General features: G+C 42.7%; 1 protein-coding gene across 1 annotated transcript in view; it reads left to right on the top strand.

The window, feature by feature from the left end:
• The window catches only part of sdk (sidekick cell adhesion molecule), a 296,130-nt gene that overhangs the window by 62,865 nt on the left and 208,989 nt on the right, over window positions 1-24,276 (top strand). The window contains exons 10-11 of the mRNA XM_080277849.1: window positions 1,910-2,168; window positions 16,490-16,681. Of these exons, the coding sequence (XP_080133975.1) occupies window positions 1,910-2,168; window positions 16,490-16,681 (451 nt within the window). The remainder of the gene's footprint in view (window positions 1-1,909; window positions 2,169-16,489; window positions 16,682-24,276) is intronic.

Here is a 24,276-nt window from a genome sequence, read left to right as displayed (position 1 = left end):
AATTATATAACTTTAACTGTTAGGATTTGCTCAGCCTAATAATATACAGTAATCTGATGTTAACCTGAATGACACAATTAGGTAAGTTCATAGCAAAGAAAAGATTAATGGTTTTGGTAAATTAAGTTATTAATTTGCAGTAAAAGTCTTCCTGTATGACCGCCTATATTCCAAATTTGTCAAGTGTAATTTTTCGAATATCTCTGAGGTTTTCTTGAAGTTTTCTGGGCTTTTTTTGAATTTTCTGGACTTTACCTAAAGGTTTATCTGGCATGGACTTGCCCTTCAACTTGGATGTACCTACCTGCAACTCTTTAGTTACCATTCTATTACCAGTGAGTAAAACAATAACCCACATCATTTGAATTGTTTATTTAATGATCATGTACCAGTACATATTTCTAATGTTTTCAAAGGACCCTCCCAATGGTCTGAAAAACAACAGTGGTCTGAAAGACCCTTGGTCCCCTCCCATTTGGATTACTGGACTTTTACTACTGTATATTATTATTATTAATATTATTATTTGTGGTAGGTGGGGCGCTCACCATCCACTCACTCGATGTAGTGCTGCTGTCGGGTGTCTGCCCTTTCCTCCCCTCCATCCCTCTTTCCTTCCATCCTCTTCTGTCTTTCTTTTCTTCATTCTTTCCTTGTTCTTCTGCCTACAGGTGACTTTACACTCCCTCTTCTGTCTTTCTTTCCTTCATTCTTTCCTCTTCCTTCTGCCTGTGGGTGTCTCTAGAATGAGTGACAAACCAAATGGTTTCCTGTACACCAGGAAACCATTTACTAACCTGGATGGTAACCACATAACCAGATTTTGGCGCTTGGTGGTTTAGTGGGTAATTATTACGCTCCAACTGGATTGAGCCTGTGCAAGTTTATGACCAAGGGATGGTTGGGGTTTATCGCTCACATAATGCCACTCAGGGATGAATGAGGCTAATCTCTGTCATCTTAAATGTCAGGACCAGCTTACCTAGCCCCGGGCTCCTGCTCTTCTCATAGGGCAACACAGGATAAGATGATGATGATGAATATTATGTTATGTAACCGAAATTGTGTTATGCGACCATAATTTGTGTGCACAAAGCAAAATTTATGGCATTCTCTTTTGGAATAACTGTGTACAGGTTTATTTTTATGTTTTGTAATCTGTGTACAGCCATTTGCATGCAACCCATCTTTGAAAATGTTGACTCCTTTACTATGATGACATATTTTTGCATGTTGTTTTTGCTACCACCAGCTTATTTTATTCAGATTACCATATCCCAGTCATGTTGAAGGAGATCAGTGAATGTTACATCTAACCACTCCCATTTAAAAAATCACCTTAAATCAGAATATTGTAATACTGTCTGAAGATTAGCAGGAATACAGTATAAATATATGTCATTGAATTCATGGAGTTAATGATGTAAAATATCCTGAGTAGTATTATAGGCAAGAAACTGAATAGGAGAGGGGAAACAGGGAAGCAGTGAGAACCATTGAAAAGCATTAATATTTTTTATGTACAGTATATAGAACACATTATCTGACCTTATAAGGCTTTACTGTTATTAGAGTAAATCTTCACAGCATTTTAGGACAAAAGAAAACTGCTGTACTTTGCATGCTTTAGATATACTGTCTGATGCCTTATGAAACTAGTTTTTACTTGCTGTAGTATTATTGTAGTTGATTATATTTATGAAGCCACTTGGTATATTTTCCAGGTTTAAAACCAAGACCAGTTTTATTAATTTATTGGATAATAGTTATTCATGGTGTTAGTTTGAAGCCATTTATTGTATCAAATTATGAAGGTGCTTTAGAGCTGTGCATCATATTGTACAGTAAAATATTTAATAATTATTTTTCCATGATGATGAAATGGAACTGACATATTTTCATTCTCCAGAATCAATACAACTACCTGATCGGTGGACTGATCATCTGGAAAGACTATGAGATACAGGTGGCAGCATACAATGTGAAAGGTGTGGGTGTGTACTCTCATAGCATCCGCATCAAGACCAAGGAAGGAGTGCCCGCTGCCCCACCCAAAGATGTTGAGGCACATGCTGTCTCGTCCACCATAATAGAAGTGTCCTGGAAGCAGCCTGACCCTTGGATGATCAATGGCATTAACCAAGGCTACAAACTTCAAGCTTGGAGAGGTGAGGTTGAAATAGATAGAAAGAACTGAAGTGAAGGCGGGATTCTGGTGGCTTAAATAATGCATGAATGACTGTGTGTCCCGGTTCATTGAGCACACTTGATTATTCTCCTGTGAGGTACGTCCAAAAAGAAACCAGACTTTTTGAATAGTGCACCAACTAGCTGGTGTAGCGTAATCACGACGAGAGCATTATGTAGCAACAACTTTGAGCTTTAGTCCAACACTAGTCCCATCATGCCATGTTACTTAGTCATTGAGGTACCATTGGCAACATATGAACCTGGTACAGTATAAGAGCAAAGCTTGGATCTGGCAATTGGTATGCCTGCAGCCCGTGATGTTTTCACACTTCTGTTGTGTCTGGGAGGATGAATGAATGGATTGCCAATCAGTGGTCAATACTGACATGTAAATACAAATCATATATTTGGAGGACTGTAGTATAAGTAACCATACACATGGGTGTTTTCTATTAATGCCATTGCACATGTAGTTGATAAATAAACTGCAACTGCAATGATAATCAAATGATATTATGAGGTTTTGTGTCATAGACTGATCCAGTGGGTGTTCACTTGATCTTAAAAATCACCGCTGTCTTGCGTTGCCAGATGGTGAAGAACCTCCTTAGCAGTGCTTTATTTGATACGGAAATCAAATCATTTCCATAAACTGTATAATGACATAATCTTTTTGTAAAAATAATACGTCATACACAGATGTGGTTACTGTGTGTTACCGTCATCATAAAACATAATCCTCATTCCTCATATTGTTAGCTCGTTATTGCTGGAAACTCATTTCCATCTTCTCCTCCCACACTCCCTCCCCTGAACCCTCTACCCCTCTCACTCCCCCCTTTCCCCCTCAAAACAGTCAGTTCCTCTCCCTCCCTCATTCCCCACTGACTGAGGAAAGTGGAAGCTGCAAAATCTGCTCTCCTTACATCTTAAACCCATAGTGGTTATCCACCTTAATGCCCCCCAGTATGGTCGGTAAGCTGTTCTTAAGACAGACTGACTAGTTCTCTCTCTCTCTCTCTCTCTCTCTCTCTCACATCAGATATTCCTCATCACATATCACCAGTCTGTAGTGTCACAGGGCACTCTGAGAGGAGGCTGTAATGGCAGGGAAGCCACTACCCTCAAAGTCGCTGTCTCTCTGATAGGTAGTTGCTTATGTGTGTAAGCAGATGGATATACTGTAATACACTGAATGTGACAAAAAATCACCCAAAGTTTGTTTTAATATTGTTTTCGTTTTTGAAACCTCCAACATGCTTGCATGCATTGGCCTTGGTCACGTAATGGTGGCTGTCTGTGCTGCTTGATGTCTGACAGCTTACCTGCTTAGTCCCTGAACCCTGAGGTCACACTCAGTGACCTTGTCCCAGGTCTTTTTCAGTCTACCTCTCACTACCCACCCCCCAACATTAACACTTATCACTCTCTACACCCAATTATCATCCCCCATCCTCTCCACATGCCCGAACCTTCTCAATCTACCTCTCCACATCACAACACCAATACACTCCAGTCTCATCTTACCTCTCAACTCTTCCATTGTAAACCTAGGCCCATAGGCCTTGCACTCAAAGATGCATTGCACATGTACCTAATCACTGCCATTTCTGTACGTTTGAGCATGTGAATATCCTCTTCCTTTACTGCCTAGGTCTCACTACCATACGCTGTCACATGGTTAAATAAATTTGAAAAAAACGTCTTGTTTCCATTAGAAGGGTTCAAGGGTACTATCTATTTATGTGACCCATATACTCATTATGCAATAATAATAATAAAAATAATAATAATAATATTCTAGCTATCATGACACAGTTCAGTCACATACTTCATTGAGAAGTCGACCCAAAGAATAAAATGCCAAATGAAAAACAGTGTACATATATTGATCGTTTTATCATTTCATTAGCTCGATCTAGACTGTGTATCATTCTTGCTTGTCGTAAGCTATCGCATGTGTGCCCCACTGGAAATAAGTGCACCGTCTACACAAGGTAACGAGAACCTCCCACTCACCCTCCACCTCACCACGGCTCATAGCAACTAGTCTGGCTGCCATGGGAGTTAACCTGGAAAATGTGGTCTATAGTTCTCTTCTTGGTACTGTTGGATAGGCCAGGGTCTCTAGTTTCATAGTCAAGATGATGTCCAAGATAGCCACCAGATATCTAAAATTGCATAGCATGGGTTCAGTGGCACCTTGGGATACAATACTGGAGTCTTTTTGTAGGTTTTGGAGGTCAGTGAATTTATTTAATATATTGGCAATTTCATATTTCAAATGAATCTTTGAATTTTTGTGTTCTTTGATAAATTATGTTGGCACAGATGGTCAGCAAGCACATTATTACAGTAATCCCTCATTTATCCATACATAATAGAGCCAAAGGCATGTCGGGGTAGTGGCAGCATCCGGATAATGAACACTATTCCCCTACCATACCCAGACCCTACCTATACCCAACTCCAAATTATACCTAACCTATTTGTACAGTACCAATGCTTAATTTGGCAGTGTTTTCCAGTCACTCAGGCATATTTAGACATCTAAACACACATATGAATATCAAAAGTAATGGTAAACACCAAGAAAACTGAGCAAAAAAAAAACTGAAAACCAAAAAACACCCTACCTACACACTACTGTATGTACAGTACTTCTCCTATTTTTGGCACTGTTTTCAGGTCATTCTGCCATATTGTAATCTCAGAACACACATGGGAATATCAGAAATAAATTTTAGTACCAAGGAAACTATGAAAGAAACCAAAAGTTACCTGCCAAAAAACATTCGGTTGGGGTACTTGCCACACAGTGCACCGCCGCCAGGCTTCATAATCCCCCACCTCCAGCAGGTGTAGAGGTGTCCTGTGTGATCTAGCAGCAAACAGTAGTGCCTAACAAAAGTCGAGAAACTCCTTCTCCTTGTCATCCTCAACCTACCGGAGGTGGGCAGTGACCGCTGACGTGCGGTGCGGTGATGGTGGCCTACCCGCGCGGGATTGTAACATCATGAACAGAGCATCCCACACCCCAAGCAGGGCTCCTACCCTAACTCCTTACAGACCGCTGGTGGCGCACGCCGGGGCTTAGCGGCTGTTGATGTGCTCGGTTGCGGGTCTGAAGGCGAAGCAGGAAACAAGCTGGTGGTGGTGGTGAGAATGGGCTGGCACTCTTGGGGGTCACAGGCTTGAAGAATGAGTCGATCCTGGTCTGTCGATAGGAACGACGATTCTGCCAGAGGATGACAGCGTCCTGGACTCCCTGCAGCTCTGTCACCAGGCGTACCAACTCCCTGTCACAGTGTGGGTGTTCGGCATACTCCAACACCCCCTCCAGATAACCACGGAGGACACTGCGACGGGGGATTGAAGAAGTTGTGGAGGGCTGTGTGTCAGGGTCCTCATCCTTGCCCTCGTTGGTCCTGCTGTCCTCTTCCATGCCTGCAGGGATGCAGTGGCAATCTCTTCATCAGACATGGTCTGGTAACCAGGATCGCTGCCGTTGTTGTCCAGCCAATCCTGCACATCGTCGACGTCCACCTGCTCACCTGCTGTTCTAAGGCAACTGTGGAAATCATCCATGTCAGGCCCCTCAAAGTTGTGCTCGACATTGATTACCTAAAGGAGACGAGATCAGCTGCTTTCGAGGGTTCTGATGGAGACTTCATTCCACATGTTTGCCCAGTTGAACACTGCAGACCGGGTCGTAATGCCAAAGTTTCTGCAATGTCTGCTTCCCACTTGTGTTCTTAGCCATGTCCTCATCCTCCAGCTCCACCATCACCTCGTTCAGGAACCTCAGTTGGTACAGTCTCTGCAGCCAAGTTAACACCTTAGTCCATTGGTTGAATCAGAGCAGTTGTATTATGTGGCAGAAACATGCATCTAATCCACCTGTCATAAGCAACCAAATCCTTCACAGACGGATGCGAGAGGCATTGTCCAGGAGCCGGAGTGCCTTCACCTGGTTGCGAGTGATACCAAGGACCTCTGTTTGACAACGGATAAGCTCTTTGATGTTATGTCTGTGGAACCAATCTCTGAAGATCTTAGCGGTAAACCAGGCCTTCACAGAATGGTACCTTACAACAGGCAGGCTATCCATCAATGCACGGAGACAACGTGGTTGTTTTTGCATGCTCAACAACAACGGGTTTGAGGTGGTGCATCCCGTTAGCACTGGCACAGCACAGAACAGAAACACGTTCTTTGGACAACTTCCGACTAGGCACAGACTTCCCCCTTTCCTCAGCCAGGGTGTTGGTGGGCAAGGGGCGGTAGGACACACCAGTTTCGTCAGCATTATATACTTGACCAAGGGCACAGCCTATGTCCTTGATCAGGCACTGCACTTTCTGGCGAAACGGTTCTATTTCCTCCGCTGCTGCATCCAAGGCTTTGCTATGTGCCTCACAGCCAGTAAGTCCATGGTGAAGCTTGAAGCGAAAGAGCCATCCCTTGAACACCTTGAAGTCGTGCACGTTGTGCAGGCGTGCAACCTTCGCAGCAGCAGTCTTCACCTCTGTCCCATGCACTAGCACCCTGGCATCACGTTGCTGACGAAACCACATCATTGTCGACCAGTCGATAATGGCATGCCAGGCCTGGGCCTTTACCTTCCTGTCGCCGCGATGTGTGCTTTTGGCAAAGTCCTGTCCATACTACGTAAGTTTGTCGCGTCACTTCTTGATATTGAAGAGTGTTGAACGAGCTAGATCATATTCTTGAAGAATGTGTCCTGTGGTCCAGCCTATGTCAACCTTGCCCAATATCACGTTTCTTCTCAAGACTCAGAACTTTCCTCTTCTGCGTCTCAGGTGGTGGTGGGGCCATCACCACACACAGAAGAATACACAGAGCAGGGCCACAACCTGAAGAAGGTAGGGAACTACCACAATGGCAACCTCAGTCACAGCCATCATTGCAAGCACTAAAACTCACGAGGGACAGAAAGGCAGGAACTGAGGTGCAGGCTTCTCTTCACCGGCAAGCAGTAAAGCACTGCCATATCACACCCAACAGTTGCTTTCAAGCACGTCAAACTGATATCTGCATGTAAGGTTCACTTCCGTTTGCCCAGGCAAGGGTTAGTATGTGACAACAACAACAGATGACCAGTATATCATAGCCTCAGGCAGTGTATGACTAATGTGGCCTCCCAGGCTAACCTTTGACCATTCAGTAGGGAAGCGGACAGGCATGCATGTTGGGGGGTTTCTCAGTAATCTCAGAGGCCTGGGGACTCCCACCATTCAGTGCAGAGGCGGACGGTCAGTTTTACCGTTTGCTCGTGGCTTGTGGTCTGTGCTACACGCTTGGCAGCCACCGGTACCCCTCAGCCAGGAACAAGACTCGCCTCGCCCTTTCAAAAATTACCAAAAGATAATCTCAAAAATATGCTCAGTGTGTTTCCCGGACAAAATTACATAGGTTATCTTAACCTAACCTAACCAGACTTAACCTGTCCCATTAAGGCTGCTTGGTTAAAGTGGCTGACTGTGGTATTAAAATGAATACCCATACCGAATGGAAGTATACTGTACAGTACTGTACAGTATACACATACAGTACTGTACTGTCATATGCATTGATACAGAAATTACTGTACTGATATTGTAATATTATTGTGGGAAGGAATCTCTCTCTCTCTCTCTCTCTCTCTCTTTGTGTGTGTGTGTGTGTGTGTGTGTGTGTGTGTGTGTGTGTTTGTGTGTGTGTGTGTGCTTACCAAATTGTTCTTACCTAATTGTATCTTTACAGGAATGAGTCAAGCTCGTTCTGTCCCGTGTACCATTTTTATCATACATATCCTTGAATTTATTAATAGTTTTGCCACACACTACTTCATTCAGTAGTGTATTCCACTGATCAATTGTCCTGTTTGGGAAACTGAATTTCCTTACGTCTTTATCGCCTCTCTTTTTATGCATTTTTTTTCAGTGTCCTCTTGCTGATGCTTCCCCATATGATATATATTCATATATGTCTATTTTCTCTTGCCTGAGATGCATTTATATAGAATAGTCATGTGTCTCCTTCTCCTCTCCTGCAGCATTGGTAGATTCAGTCTTTCCAGTCTTTCTTCGTAGCTTAGATCCTTTAAGCTTGGTACCCATCTTGTGGCTGCCCTTTGTACTTTTTTAATCTTATCTATGTGTTTTTTTAGATGATTCCAGCCTGCTGATGCATACTCCAGGGTTGGTCTGATAAATGATGTTATCTTCCCCAGCATATCTTCATTTATATATGTGAATGCTATTCTCATATTAGCAAGCAATGTGTGCATGTTATGTACCTTCTCACTGATGTGATCATCTTGAGATAGTCTGTTATTGATAATAACTCCTAGGTCCTTCTCCTTTTTTGATATTTGTAGAGTTGATCTTCATAACTTATAATCCCAATCTGGTCTTTTCTCACTTTTACCAACTTTAATTACCTCAAAATCCCTGTGTGTGGGACATCCAGCCAAAAAAACACTCTTGAGGTGGAAGGGTTAATATAAAAACTGGGCCTTAAAAGTTTATCAGATGGTGTGGATACGTGTGAAATTTTGAATTCTCGGGACAAATCAAAACACATCCAGGTAAAGTTTTTTGAGTACCATGAATTTTTTTTCTCATGTTCAGGGAAATTAAGGTAAATTGTCATTACTGCAATAGTTTGTACACTCTGACCTAGCAAAACATCAGAATTTCAGTGAAACATGATGTATGAGTAGACTGTAGCACCAGTCGAGCAGGGCAGTATTCCCAAGGTGGGTGGAAAGCTGATGACAGGGAGAGCTGGAGCTCCCGTTTCACCAGCCCTCAGGACTAGTTCCTGACCATCCCCCTGTCTTTACTTTTTTAGTGCTTCAGTAACACGGAGAGTAGGCCAGTGTGCTGTCTAATACTGTCAACACCAAATTACATATACAGTACACACTACACTTCCTTTTCAAAATTAAAAAAAATTAAAATGGCACACATTAATGATGCCTCAGAGTCCCCAAGGGGGGGGGGGGACCATAAATGCCCCCACCATCCGCTCTTCTCTTCTGGTGACGACTCTAAGAGCTGCCTGGATCCACTACCTGACTCACTTCTTCTTCATCTCTGCAACATTTGCGGCCTTTCCTCTAACTTTCCCTCTGTTGAACATCGCTTCTCCTCCTCTAAACCTCACCTTCTCTTACTGAGAGTCAGCTGTCTGAGGCAACTGACAGCAAACCCTTTTCTGTATCCTCCTACTTCCTCTATACTCATTTCAAAACCAAAGATGGCTGTTGTGTATATGTACGCAACGACTTATCTTGCTCTCGTGGTCCTGAACTTGATTCTTTTGAATTCTCTACTCTCTGGCTTCGGCTTTCCTGTCATTCTCTGATTAAATATATCTGCGCTGTTTACTTATCCCCTAATTCTGCTGACTATCAGAAATTCTTTGACTCTCTTACTTCGACAATTGAACACATTCTATCCATTTCTCCTTTCTCTGAAATCTCCATTCTGGGAGATTTCAATGTTCACCGCTACATTTGGCTATCCTCTCCTTTCATTGATCCACCTGGTGAACAAGGCTACATTTTTCTATCCTTAATGACCTAGAGCAGCTTGCACAGCATCCTACACGTATCCCTGACTGCCTTCGAGAGAGCTCGAACATACTTGACCATTTCCTTACTACTAATCCTTCTGCTTACACTGTTAATCTTTCCTCTCCATAGGGCTTCTCTGATCACACCCTTATTACCTTAACCTGTCCTATCGCTTTGGTACAGCCTGCGGACACTCCAAAGAAACGTCGACTGTGGCACCTTGGAGCTGCGGATTGGGAGGCCCTCAGGCAGTACTTCTTTGATTTTCCCTGGAATGATTATTGCTTCCGTGGCTGGGAGCCATCTGGTGTGCCGTGCGCATTATGGAGGTTATTCTCTCAGGCATGGAAGCATACATTCCTTTCTCATATCTTTTGACTAATGCAGGAAAGCCTTGGTTTAATCACGCGTGTTCTAATGCTGTCCGCAACAAGGAGGGGGCCTATAAAAGGTACCAGAGCCAACCCACCCCTGAATCACATCTTTTTCATATTTCTGCCCGGAATCATGTTAAGTCTGTTCTTCACTCTGCTAAAAATAATTTAATCTGTACTAAATGCTCTCAACTCTCCAATTCGAATTCTTCCCGCTCCGTCTGGCACCTTGCCAAAAACCTTTCTAACAACTTTACCTCATCATCCTTCCCTCCTCTTTTGTACTCTGATGGCTCTGTAGCTATTTCTTCTACTGATAAAGCAGATCTCTTCGCTCAGACTTTCTCCTCCAATTCCACCTTAGACGATTCCAGTGCTGTTCCTCCATGACTTCCTCTGACTTCCTCATGGCTGACATTAAAATTTCTTCTGCTGATGTATTTTCTGCCATTACTGGCCTCATTACTAACAAGGCATATGGGCCTGGTGGGGTCCCTCCTGTTGTCCTCAAGAACTGTGCTTCTGTGCTTACACCCTGCCTAAGTAAACTCTTTCGCCTTTGTCTGTCAACTTGTACCTTTCTTTCTTGCTGGAAGTTTCCTCTCATTCAGCCAGTCTCAAAGAAGGGTGACCATTCCCAACCCTCTAACTATCGTCCAATTGCTTTAACATCCTGTGTCTCAAAAGTTTTCGAGTCTGTTGTTAACAAAAAAATTTTAAGGCATCTTTCCTATCACAACCATCTTTCTGATCGTCAGTATGGGTTTCGTCAGGGACGCTCCACTGGCAGTCTTCTCACCTACCTTTCAGACTCCTGGTTATCCTCCTCTTGGGACTTTGGTGAAAACTTTGCCATAGCACTTGACATCTCAAAGGCTATCAATCGAGTCTGGCATAAATCTTTAATTTCCAACTTGCCCTCATACGGTTTCTATCCTTCTCTCTGTGCCTTCATCTACAGCTTCCTTTCTGGCCGTTCTATAGCTACTGTTGTAGACAGCCATCGTTCTTCTCCTAGATCTATCAACAGTGATGTTCCCCAGGGCTCTGTCATATCACCAACTCTCTTCCTTTTATTCGTCAATGATCTTCTAAGCTGTGCATCTAACCCAATCCACTCATACACTGATGATTCCACCCTTCACCTTTCCATTCGGTTCCCGCAGCGTCCATCCCAGCAGTTACTTTAAGAAACAAGGGATGAGGCTATGGCATACCTAATGACTGACTTGGTTCATATCTCTGACTGGGGTGAAAATAATCTTGTTGTCTTTAATGCATCAAAGACTCAGTTTTTACACCTATCAATCCAACAAAGTCTTCCACAGGAGTACCCACTAATGTTTAATAATATCCAGCTCAATCTTGCATCATCCTTGAACATGCTTGGGGTTTCATTCACTCGGGATATATCTTGGAAAGATCATATTATGTCTCTTGTAAAATCAGCTTCCAAGAGATTAGGTGTGCTAAGCTGACTCTGTACCCTCTTTACCCCTGAACAATTGTTGACTTTATACACGGGTTTTATTTGCCCCTGCTTAGAGTACAACTCTCATGTGTGGGGAGGCTCCCCACATACAGCTCTTCTCAATAGGGTGGAGTCAAAGGCTTTTCGTCTCATTACCTCTCCTTCTCTTACTGGCTCCCTTCAACCTCTATCTCTTTGCCGTACTGTTGCCTCTTTATCTCTTTTCTGTCACTACTTCCATGGTCACTGCTTCTCTGAACTGTCTGCTTGCATCCCTCCACCTCTACGATGGGTGCATAGCACCCGTCTAGCAACAAAGTCTCATCCCTTTTCTGTCCAACTCTCTAATGCAAGAGTTAACCGTTATTCCCAGTCCTTCATTTATACAACAGGTCAACTCTGGAACTGTCTCCCTGTGTGTGTATTTCCTACTTCCTGTGATTTCCAGTCTCAAACGCAGTGGGTCCAAGCATCTCGAAATGAACAGATCTTGAATTTGGCTCAGTTTTGTATTGTTATTGTTTTTTTCTTGGAAGGAATTGTTTTACAGGCTCCTGGCCTTTGGTTCCTTCTTACTTGCATTAAAAAAATAATAATAATAATTTTGATGAATGGTAGACATGGAATTGGGGGAGGAGGGTACACCTCTCATAGGATATTCCATTTAACTATAGCCTATTTCACGGGAGAAAAGAAATTGCCGTTCGTCAACCCTCTTCCAAACTGTCTGATTTCGTGCATTCCTGTTGTTAGCAAAATAATATACAGTGATGTTAAGAACTGTCTGAAATATCAAACTTACAGTAAGCATGGGTGAAGCGTATAACATCATTACTTACAATTTGCAAGTCTGTAGGGAGTATAGGCCTACTGTAGGTGTGGTCATGTGCGAGCATCGTTGAGTCAGTCAGGTTGACTCACATTTTTCGCTGCAAAATGTCATCTGAGCAACTCCATAGCACCAGCATAATTATTTCATCTATGTCATCATTTCATTCTCAGTAATTATTCAACAGTACTATAAAAGGTTATGTCTACCATCTCCTAATGTATTACGCAATGACATGTTATTGGGAGACGTCTGTATCATTATTTAATAAGTCAGATGTTCTGCACTTCTTTATTACGCACATGACAACTGTCAGGCACCCCATTAAATTTAAATGTGTATTCTTAGCTTTTGTTTATTTCATCAGCTGACTGCTAACACTCATGTTACATTTATGTTTGTGTTTCGAAAAGCTAAATATACTTTATTTTATTGTTTTTCAATGAAGGCTACTGTCTTTACCATCACTGTATATTATTTAGCTACTCAACAAGAATGCATGAAATTGGACAGTTTGGAAGAAGGTTGCCAAAAGGCAATTTCTTTTCTCCCGTGAAATAGGCTCTAAGTAGATGTATATTAAGATTTATTTGAGAGAGTTTAGCCGTCGTATCAGTGTGCATTTCACTTTCTACTTTTGTATCAACAATAAGTTTTCTGTCTTTTCAGTTTCTAGATACATACTGTATCTAGTTACAACTTAGAACACAAACTGTGACAAGGTATGGACTGTGGGATATATAAAAGTGATGGTGACATATAGCTTGTTTATTCGTGTCTACCAGCCATTTTTCATTGGAATTCCAATGTTTTGCTAGGTTAGATTGTACATAATGTTGCGGTAATGACAATTTATTTTAATTTTTCCTGAACCTGGTGGGAAAAAATCAAGGTACAGTACAGTAATCCCTGTACTCTCCGGATGCCCACTTTCCGGACACCCCACTTACCAGACATTGTGGGCCTGGACCTTCGGAACCCAAAAATGGCCAAAAAAAAAAAAAGTAAAAAATCCCCCCAAAATCCAAATTTTTTCCCACCCGTAATTTGAAATTGCCACTCGGCGCCGAACAGCTGTTACACCATGGACCCTTCACCCCTTCCTTCCTCCCTTGTCAGGGTTGCCATTTGATATTTTTCATTACCAAATGTGGACCAATTTGGTAATGAAAAATTCGTTTGGTAATGAATCAGAATAATGCAATACCAAACGGATTTTCACATGTGTGAGGATACACGGGATGGAGATGGTGGATTGTTTGCTCTCTCAGGTTAATCTGCTAGCCTATGTAGCATGAAAATAATCAACATGCTGTTAATTATGAGAAGAGTGATTACATGAATTTCCACTTGTACTGTATATAGAATTAGTGAAAAATAAATGCTAGCTTTATGAATTTGGTAATGAAAAGTTAAATTTGGTAATGAAAATTGAGGAGTTTGGTAATGTGGCCGTTGCGATCTGGCAACTCTGTTACTCCATCATCAACAGTCACAGCCTAACTCCAATCGATAGCAGATGCTTATTGTAATGGAAGCAACATGTGCTCGTTTTTTGTGAATAAACAGTGAATAAACTGCAATACCTCGCCACTAGACCACACGGGAATTTACAGTGTTGTGCAGTGTTAAGAAATTAGAATTTAGAGTGCAAAGGATTAACTATGGAGTGCACACTGGCGGTTGAAACTGGTTTGGTGCAATTAACAATGTGCAGTGTTAAACAATTATAACTCACAGTGCAAAGAATTACTGTAAGTGCAGCACAACACTGGATTACTGTACGTGCTTCAAGAGCACTTTCACCACTGCCAAAGCCAGAGAAGGCAGCCACACACGTGCTGTAAGTACTCTGGCTTCCTTTTCATTTATTTCATGCGTTATGTCCATTACTGGTGTGAACAGGGTCTCAAATAGGTTTAAATATGTGCTATGCATGTCCGGTAGGGAGTTATTTAGGTGGCTTTCAAAATTAGGCTGGGTTAGGGTCCTTAAGTACCAGTCCAGGAGCCAGGGACTTGTTGTTAGTACCAGAATGTTTAATATTGTATAAACTCAGGTCTAAAACCTCATTCTCTGGTTCTTTTGCATTTATTTCAGTCTTTTATGTCCCTTATTGGTGTGATTTGGGTCTTAAATAGGTGCTATGCATGTTCAGTAGGAGTTGTATAGGTGTTTTTCTGAGTCAGGGTAGGTTAGGGTCCATAAGTACAAGTCCAGGAGGCTGGGGCCTACTTTCCGGACGGGACCACTTTCCGGACATGCTTTTGGCTCTGTTACACCGGAAAGTGGAGGGATTACTGTACTCTCAAAACTTTACCTGGACGTGTTTTGATTTGTCCTGAGAATTCAAATTTCACACATATCTAGGCCATCTGATAGAGTTTGTAAGGCCACAATATTAAATTAATCTATAAAAAAGATAATAATAATATTTGGACAGTTTTATTGTCAAATGGTCATTGTAACCCTTATAATAGAAATACCTGTAATTTAAAATGTATTGTTAATAGTGAATGCACTCGGACAACCAATCGGCTGCCAGCTTTCGAAAGCTTAAGGCTGTTCTCTTCTCAGTGAAGATCAAATAGACTATAGTCATGAGGTTCCCTGGAAGGAGCAGGGTGTTTGAGATGGTAATGAGAAATAGAGCATAGTCTTTATTAGCTAGCATCCCAAATTTAATACTGTATTTCCTTCATATTTATCAAGAATTGCTTGGATTGTCCTTTTCATACACCATTTAAAAAGATAAATCATTCATATTTAAAAAGATACATCATTCATGTCTCAGCTTAGTTACATTGAGGCTTGTTGATTTAGAATTTGAAAATACAGTAGACCTCTTGCTATAGTGGACTAATTAGGGGGAAGCCTGATCCAATAAAGCCAGTAGTCCGTTACTTCCAATAGTCCCCTCCCTGATGTGGGATATCAAGTGCATCTTTAAAAATAAGTGAGTAGAGTAGCATGTTCTGGTACCAAAAGTGAAAATTATACCTATTCAACACTAACTTGACCCATAATTTTACCCACTTGCAGCTTATTTCACATCCTTGTCATAGCACTTCTTCAAAACTACTACAGTATTACTATAGTCTGTTATTACACTTCAGTGACCACAATGGGGAGAGGGCAATTTCAGGCTAGGTTGGAGTAAAAAAGGTAGAAAAACCAATGCATTGTGACCCATTGCACCCCATTTAACAGACACTGTTCATCATAACAGAAGCTTGGTTGTCTTCATAGTGTCCATTTTATATGATATCCAGTCCATCGAGGACCATTAGAGAGAGAGTCAACTGAAAGTGTGGATTAGCACTAATTGGTTGTTGTTGAGAGAAGGTGATTCTCACTTTGAAGTACCAGTAAACAGGGATTAAATTAGGGAGAGAGTTTAAGTACCTGGGTGCTGTGACAGAAGAAAGGTGAGTATGCAAAGGAAAAAGTACAGTAGCACAGAGAAGGAAATGGCTGTACTGTGCTATGAAGGCTTTGATACAAAGCAGACCCGAGTATCATGGATGTAAGAAGCTTGCATGGAGTTTTAGTGCCTACATAATTAATTTTGTGAGGCATGAAAATCAAAAGTCAAGGCTAACAGCAGTAGAAATGGTATTATTGAGGAATGTGTGTGGAGCGCAAAGAGGACAAGGAATGATGTTCTTTGTAAATGATGTTTGACCATGTGGAGAGGATGGAGAGCAAGAGGCTAATGAGGAAAGAGTGAGTGAGTAACGTGGAGGGGGGGGTGGGGAAGGGAGAGGAAGGCCGAAGATGAGATGAAAGGATGGAGTGGAGAGGTATATGAGAGAGGGAGGTGAGCTGGGGGGAGGGCAGCAAAATGGCGGGGGATAGGGTGGTATGGAGGCACTTTGTTTGTGGCCACCATGTACAGGATTTACCCCTTCGTGCACCTAAAGTTTTCTGTAAGTTTGTGCAAGATGGCCAGAGAAAATGCTGCGAGGGCAGCCTGGACTCACACACAAAAAATGATGATGATGATGATGGCTCTAAAACAAATACATTGTTTTTGGCAGGAGTCCCTGCTGATGACTCTGAACCTGAGAAGACTCTGACTGTGCCCCCAAGTCCATACCCCGATGCCCTGGAGACTGCCCAGTTGGCCGGCCTAGAGAAGTTTACAGAATACCACATTACTGTCCTCTGCTTTACCCACCCTGGTGATGGCAACCGTTCCCAACCCATCAAACTGCGTACACTGGAGGATGGTAGGCTGCTTTCCAAGATGTGTTTAAGGTTAAAGGGTAGAAGGTATATTGGATATGTAAGAAAGTGTTCAGGTGTGAGTTGATAGGTCTGTAATATGGTGGGTGTAGTATTAGGAATTTATTGAAATTGGTTGATTACTTAATATTTTAGAGCTTACATACAGTCATAAGTCACTGTAAGATGAGGCAGTGTGCATGTATTAGCCCTTTTACTCTGAAGGGCCTCCTCCAACTGATGTACCGTAAAAGCTTTTTCCAAGCAGTTTTTTCTGTCTACATTTCTAGAATAGTTTCCATTGGAAGATGATAGTAAAAAGAGAGTGAAGGCTGAATGGCAGATATTACAGATTGTCTGTACTGTATACAGTACCTCAACTGATTTAGTCATAGTTGTCTTGGAAGTAATAGTAATACATTAGCTGTTTATGATGCCAAAAAATCCAGTATGTTGTACAAACACAAGCCAGACATTGCTTCATTGTATCTACTTTGGGAAAACATCTTCATTTAGTAGTCTGCATCATGTGTGTTAATCAGTTGACTGTTGCATGTGGTGTACATGCCTGATAATCGTATGCAAAGTGCACATTTTGGTACAGTATGGTAGTATGCGTTAGTTCATTATTTTCACATGTTTCCAGTTATATCCAATAGTAGCTATATCTACCTGTATTATACAGGCACTGACAAAGAACATACACATGGTGGTGCTGTGCATCATGGGTGGAGTGAAGCAGCGTCCAATCCTGGTGAGGCACTGCCTTTCACAAGGGTGCGCTGGTTCCCCACACTGTGTATGGAGTGTATTGTACTAGTAAGACAGCCCCATAGAAGCAGTTACTTACCTATGGTTAACGGGTGTGCGTGGCCAGATATACAGTGCAGCCTCATTATGCAGTAGGGTTGCTTCAAGTGAGGACCTATTGCAGAATAAATTATCACATAACAAGTTCGATATAACATGGGTTCAATGGGGTTAGGGAGGGTGACCTCCACCACAAAGCTTAAAATGACCTAGAAAACCTTTGCCATCTACCTGAAGTTTGTCCGTGCTGGTACGAGTCATTGCCAAGGTTCCCCCTGCCTCCATGATAGGGGACAGTTCAAGGACCTGGACAACCACACCACAAAAAGTGTACAGTGTCACTTTACGTAATGTCACACTTCACTATTTATTAAGTATTTGCGTTGTTATTTGGCGAGAGAAATCGTGTTTCAGTGACCTTTCATGCACAAAATAAAACGAAAGCAACAACCACAGCCAGTGTAAACTCTGAGCAGGCATCCTGGCTCAGTCAGCTGTGTAGAGGCCTAAAAAGGGGATGATGATAATGTAAGGTTGACTTGATTTCCAAGTCCCAAGCGTCAGTACAGTATTTGACACACACAAAGTATCACTTCACTTAATGTTACACAGTGCACCATTTGTTAAGCACTTGCACTGTAATTTGGCAATAATAGTGGTGTTCCAGTGGCCTTTCATGCAAGAGTAGAGGCCCAAAAAGGTAATAATGATCACGTAAGGGTGACATGATTTCCAAGTCACAGGTTTCAGTATTTCACACCCAGAAAATATAACTTCACTTAATATTGCACATTGCACTATTTGTTAAACATTTACAGTGTTACTTGGCAGTAACAAGAGTGTTTCAGTGGCCTTTCATACAAGAGTAGAGGCCCAAAAATGGGATGATGGTTAGGTCAGGTTCATACAATTTCCAAGTCGCAAGTTTCTGTATTTCACACAAAAAACTATCACTTCTATTAATATTGCATAGTGCACTATTTGTTAAGCACTTGCTCTGTTATTTGGCAATAAAAATAATGTTTCAGTGGCTTGTCATGCAAGAGTAGAGGCCCAGAAAGGGGATGTTGGTTACATAAGGGTGACATGATTTCCAGGTCACAAGTTTTTAGTATTTCACACATAAAACATATCACTTCACTTAATATTGCACACTGCACTATTTGTTAAGCACTTGCACTGTTATCTGGCGGTAACAAAGGTGTTTCTGTGGCCTTTCTTGCACAAACGAGAACGAAAGGCAATGATCAAAGCAGATGTAAACATTGGGGGGCCATTTTGGCTTGATTGTGTTACTACATCTACATGAGATTCTCGGAAGTGGCCATTGATAATATTGTAGCAAAATTGTGATTAACTTTTTAATGTTGTACCAAGACAGGGTATACCTTTTTAAATATTGTTCTAGTGATTTATCATATAACAGGGCATCGTGTAATGTGACTGCATTGTACCATGGTTAAGCCACAGCAACAGCTTATATTATACAGTCATAATCTGCATGTAATGGCATATTGCTGATATTAGTGGACTTTGATATTTATGATGAGTTGTAATTCTAAGGTGTGTTGCCTGTGTGGTAGGTAGAGGTACTCACCATCCACTCACTGGATGTGTTACATGTAGGTTGACATTACATTGAGTTACAAGCCAGATGGTATCTTGTTGCTCAGATAACCATTTACTGTGCTGGGTGGTAAATTCATTACAAAATGGATGCCTGGTGGTCCAGTAGGTTAAGAAGCTCAAACTGAATGTGGCTTATAAGGGTTTAGATCTGGTACTCATGCAGTGCTACTTGGATGAGACAGATCACACACACCTTAAATCTCAGGACTAAGTAGCTTAACCCTGGGCCTCTGTGCACTTTCTTGGGCAATAAAGGATTGGCTGATAGACAGATAAATGGATAATACTTTTCTCTTAAGCAAGAATTGAAGTGTATGATTATGTAAGCTCATAAGTACCATGCCAATGTTTTTTTTTATGCGTCCAGCTCTGGGCATAGGCTCCACAGCCTGCTCCCAGGGCCCAGTATTCCTCCTACATACCATACACCTCTGCATGTCACCACTTAGATGCCAACACTCACCATCCATATTGAATACATGCTAGGGCTATCTCATTCACGACTGGCGGGGGTATTTTTACATGTCGGCATATCCTCTAGTAGATCAGTAAAGTCTGCTTTTATGACATTCAAATCCATAAACTGTTCCCATCCCCAGCTGGGATTTGAACCTGGGTCCATTAGGACTGCAGGCCACCTCTCTACCAATTCAGCCACTGCCTCCTCAAGAATGGAAAAGTGGTTGAGAAAATAAGAGAATGAGTGCAGCCGAATAGAAAAGTTTGTGATACGGTAAGCATTGGCTTTATTATCATGGGAAATGAAAGCAGTTTTCTACTTGTCCTTTCACCAGCATCAGTAAATCATAAATAAATAAATAAATGAAAAAAATAAACTCCACATTAAATGTGAGGGAAGTTACATCTTGAGAATGTAGCAGTAGCAATGCTACAGGGATACTGTATAGGAAACCTATGATTGCTTACATGTAGACATTGTGATGTGGAAGTAAATGCAAGAAAATTAAAGAAAGAAGCAGTTTATAATTTGGTTAGCATACTGTGCATTCATGATGAAAAGGAGGATAACTAGCTGGATTATTATGAGTTAGAAGGAAAGAAGACTGTGGTGGGAGAATGGTGTAAAAAGGTGTACTGTAGATGAGGAATTAGGAGTGATGTATTATACTAGTGGGAAATAAGGCTGAGATTACAATGATAATGATTGAAGGTCTGTAAGTGAGCCATGGTAAGATTACGTGGGGGTCTCTTTTCCCACAGTAACCGCTAATAAGTCCTTGGGATGTGGCAGTAGTTAAACTTATTTTGCATATAGAAAGCAGAATACTTGTAGCTGAACTTATACAGGCAGTCCTCATAATGCTTCTGTCTATCTAACTTTTGCCAGACGTCTCAATCCCGTTCGGGGTGGCCACAAACAAATCGCCTCCACGTCGCCTTGTCCCCTGCCATTTCACTGCCCTGCTCCCAACTCACACCCCCCTCTCTCATATACCTCTCCACCCCATCCCTCCATCTCATCCTTGGCCTCCCCCTTCCTCTTCCCCCCTCCACCTCACTCACATACACTCTCTTCGTCAGTCTTTCACCATCCATCCTCTCCACATGGCCAAACCACCTCAGTGTATTCCTCCTAACGCTTCCTATCACATCCACATCCACACCACAACGCTTCTTTATATCCTCATTTGTCAGCCTGTCTCTCCATGTGACTCCACAGGCTCCTCTTAAATAACTCATTTCCACTGCTCTCACTCTTGACTTGTGTCCTTCCAGCAACGTCCAAGTTTCAATTCCATATGTTAGAGTTGGTATCACAGTACTGTCATGTAGTAACTTTATCACTTCCATGTTCACTTCCCTGCTTCTTATCACTGCTTTCAAGGAACCAGCAACCTTTCTTCCCTGCTGTACCCTGTCAAGCACTTCACCCTCCAAACCTCCATCCTTACTCACCACACTACCCAAGTACTTAAACGTACTCACATTTTCCAATTCCTCACCATCCAACCTCTCTGTACATTCAATGACTTCGCCTCTCTCAAAGACCATCACGTTACTCTTCTCTACGTTCACATTTAGATTCCGTTTCTTACATGCTCTCCTAAACTCATCCACCAAGCCTTTCAGCTCTCCTTCGTCTTCACTCAACAACACAGTATCATCTGCAAACAACAGTACAGGGAGTTTCCAAACACTACCCTCTGTCACCAGGGCCACTCCAAGATCCACTATCCTACCTTGTACCTCTTTTATTACCCCATCCATGTACAGATTGAACAACCATGGAGACATGACACATCCCTGTTTCAACCCAACCTTCAAAGAGAAAAATTCACTCAGTTCACCATCCACGCGCACTGCAGCCTTAGCACCCTCATACATACTCTTCACAGCATTCAACAACTTCTCATCTACTCCATATATTCTTAATACTTTCCACAATCGTTGTCTATCCACCCTGTCATATGCATTCTCCAAATCCATGAAAGCTGCATAGAAACTTTTCCACTAAAGATCTAAGAATGGATATCTGATCTACACAACCTCTTCCCTTCTTAAAGCCTCCCTATTCTTCTCCAACTAATTCCTCTGTTCTTTCTCTAAGTCGGTCAATAAGTATCCTACCATACACTTTTCCTATTATACTAAGAAGACAGATGCCCCTATGATTACCACACACTTCTTTTTCCCCTTTTCCTTTGTACAAGGGAATAATTATACCTGACTTCCAATCCTCCGGGACTCTACCTTCCTCCCAGGCCAATCTGCACATTTTCCACATCCATTCTACTACTATGTCTCCCCCATGCTTCAGCATTTCACCACACACTCCATCAATTCCTGGGGCTTTCCCCAATTTAACACTCTTCATTGCTTCCACAACTTCTATCCTACTGATTTCTTTCTGTTTTCTCACCTCCCTCTTCCTCCCAGCCATTCCCCAGCCACTTATACTCGCATTGCTTCCATCCTCTATGTTCAACAATTCCTTAAAGTGTTCTCTCCATCTGCTCACTTTTTCTCGGCCGTAGCACGGGCCGAACAGGGTAGTACTCCCGAGGGGAATGGGAATGGTGGTGATAGGGAGAGCTGGAGCTCCTGTTTCACTAGCTATCTAACCATCCCCCTTAGCTGACCTTTTCAGTGTGACAGTAACATGGAGAGTAGACCAGCATACTCTCCCAAACATTTCCTCTAACTATCTATGCACTACACCACATGCACTTTACATTTCACACAACGTATCCCACTACGCTACAGGGGTTGGCGCCAGCAAGGGCATGCGGCCAGAAAACTTTGCCCCCGCTACCTAGTGGCGGACTTCTGGGGGGAGGCGTGGCGGGGGTTCCGCCGGCATAGATCATGGGTCCAGGGCGAGATGGGGCTCGGGCCTGTGCTAGAGGGTACAGGGCATTGCGGTTCCCAGGCTGCCGCTTCCGCCCAATAGAGAGGGGCCCGAACCTGGGAGTAGCGTCCCAGGAGGCTGCCCTATCAGTGGGTGTATAATGGCGGGATAGTTGCAGTGCCAAGGAGCGCTTGGAGGGTGTCCCTGCAGCTGTCCTGGCAGGGTGCCCCGAGGCCACTACCACAGCCACTGGTAAGCTGGTGGGCTAGGGGTCCCAGATCCATTGCCTGGACCTGGGATTGTGCGGTGAGTGGGACCTGTGCTGTGTCTGTCCCCATTTATTAATACTGAAGATGACAAAACAAAAAAGGTTTCAAAGCAAGCCTGAGGACAGTAAATCACCCATGGGGATGAGGGTGGGTTCATGGAATGTGGGAAGTTTGAGGGAAGAGCAGGGGAAGTCGTTGAGGCATTCAGTAGGAGGTGGGTGGACGTGGCGTGTTTGCAGGAAGTCCGGTACAGGGGTGGATCAGCCAGAAAGATTGTTGGGAAGGACTGTTGCTATAAGTTGTTTTGGCAGGGGAGGACAGACGGATATGGAGGTGTTGGTGTGATGGTTGCGGAGAAATGGGTGGAATATGTTATGAATGTTTTGAGAGTAAGCGATAGGATATTGGTTGTGAAAATTCTGTTGGGAAGAAAGATAGCTGTGATTATATCGGCATATGCTCCACAGGCAGGATTGGATGAATCAGAGAAAGATAGATTTTGGGATGATTTAATACGTGTAGTGGGTGGTATGCGGGATGATGAGATAGTGATTTTGGGAGGGGACTTAAATGGTCATGTAGGTGAAGCAGCCCAAGGTTATGAAGGAGTGCATGGGGGATGTGCATATGGTCTAAGGAATGCAGAAGGGGAAAGGATACTCGAGTTTGGGGAGGCAACGGACATGATTGTGTGCAACACATATTTTAGGAAAAGAGACAGTAGGTTAATTACGTATGAGTCTGGGGGAAATAGCAGTCAGATAGATTATTTTCTGGTTAGGAGGGCTGATAGGAGGTTAGTGAGGGATGTTAATGTTATAGGAAGTGAGGAGTGTGTGCAGCAGCACAAACTATTGATTTGTGATATGGTGCTTAAAGAACAAGTGATGAAAAGAGGACTTATGTACCTAGGAGGAAAATATGGAAGCTGAAAAACCAAGTAGTAAGGGATGCCTTCTATAGCGAGTTGAGGAGAGTGGTGGCTGAACAGGGAGCTGTAGACAGAGGCGTTAATGAACAGTACAGAGCCCTCAAGAACAATTTCTTGAGAGTTACTGATGTAACATGCAGCTGGACAAGAGGACCACCAAGACATAAAGTAACTTGGTGGTGGGATGAGGGTGTAGAAGCTGCAATTAAGGAGAAAAGAAGGCTTTTCCGGGAATGGAAGAAGGGTGGTAGCAAAGAGGAATATTTGGCTGCCAAGCGTAGGGCTAGGAGAGAGGTATACAGGGCAAAGTCTGAGTCACAGAGACAATTACTTGATAACCTAAATCATGGGGAAAGGAAAAATATATTTAGGGTGGCAGGTCAGGTGAAGAGGGATAATCGGGATATCATAGGTGAGCAGTGTGTGAAGAATGATGAAGGAAGGGTAGTGGTGAACAGTGAGGATATTAAAGATGCATGGAGAGAGCATTATAACCGGTTGTTGAATGAGGAGTTTGACTGGGACAGGGAAGGTTTGGAGCCAGCAGATCCAGTGTCTGGCCCTTGGCCTTTGATTGATACTGCTACTGTGAGTGAGGCAATAGGCAGGATGAGGGTGGGGAAGGCAGCAGGTGTGTCTGGGTTGACTGCC

This window comes from Coenobita brevimanus, chromosome 71, assembly GCF_032717465.1.
Source record: "Coenobita brevimanus isolate Jiangsu-jjx chromosome 71, ASM3271746v2, whole genome shotgun sequence".
Lineage (NCBI taxonomy): Eukaryota > Metazoa > Arthropoda > Malacostraca > Decapoda > Coenobitidae > Coenobita > Coenobita brevimanus.
This window is presented reverse-complemented; position numbering and strand designations above follow the sequence as displayed.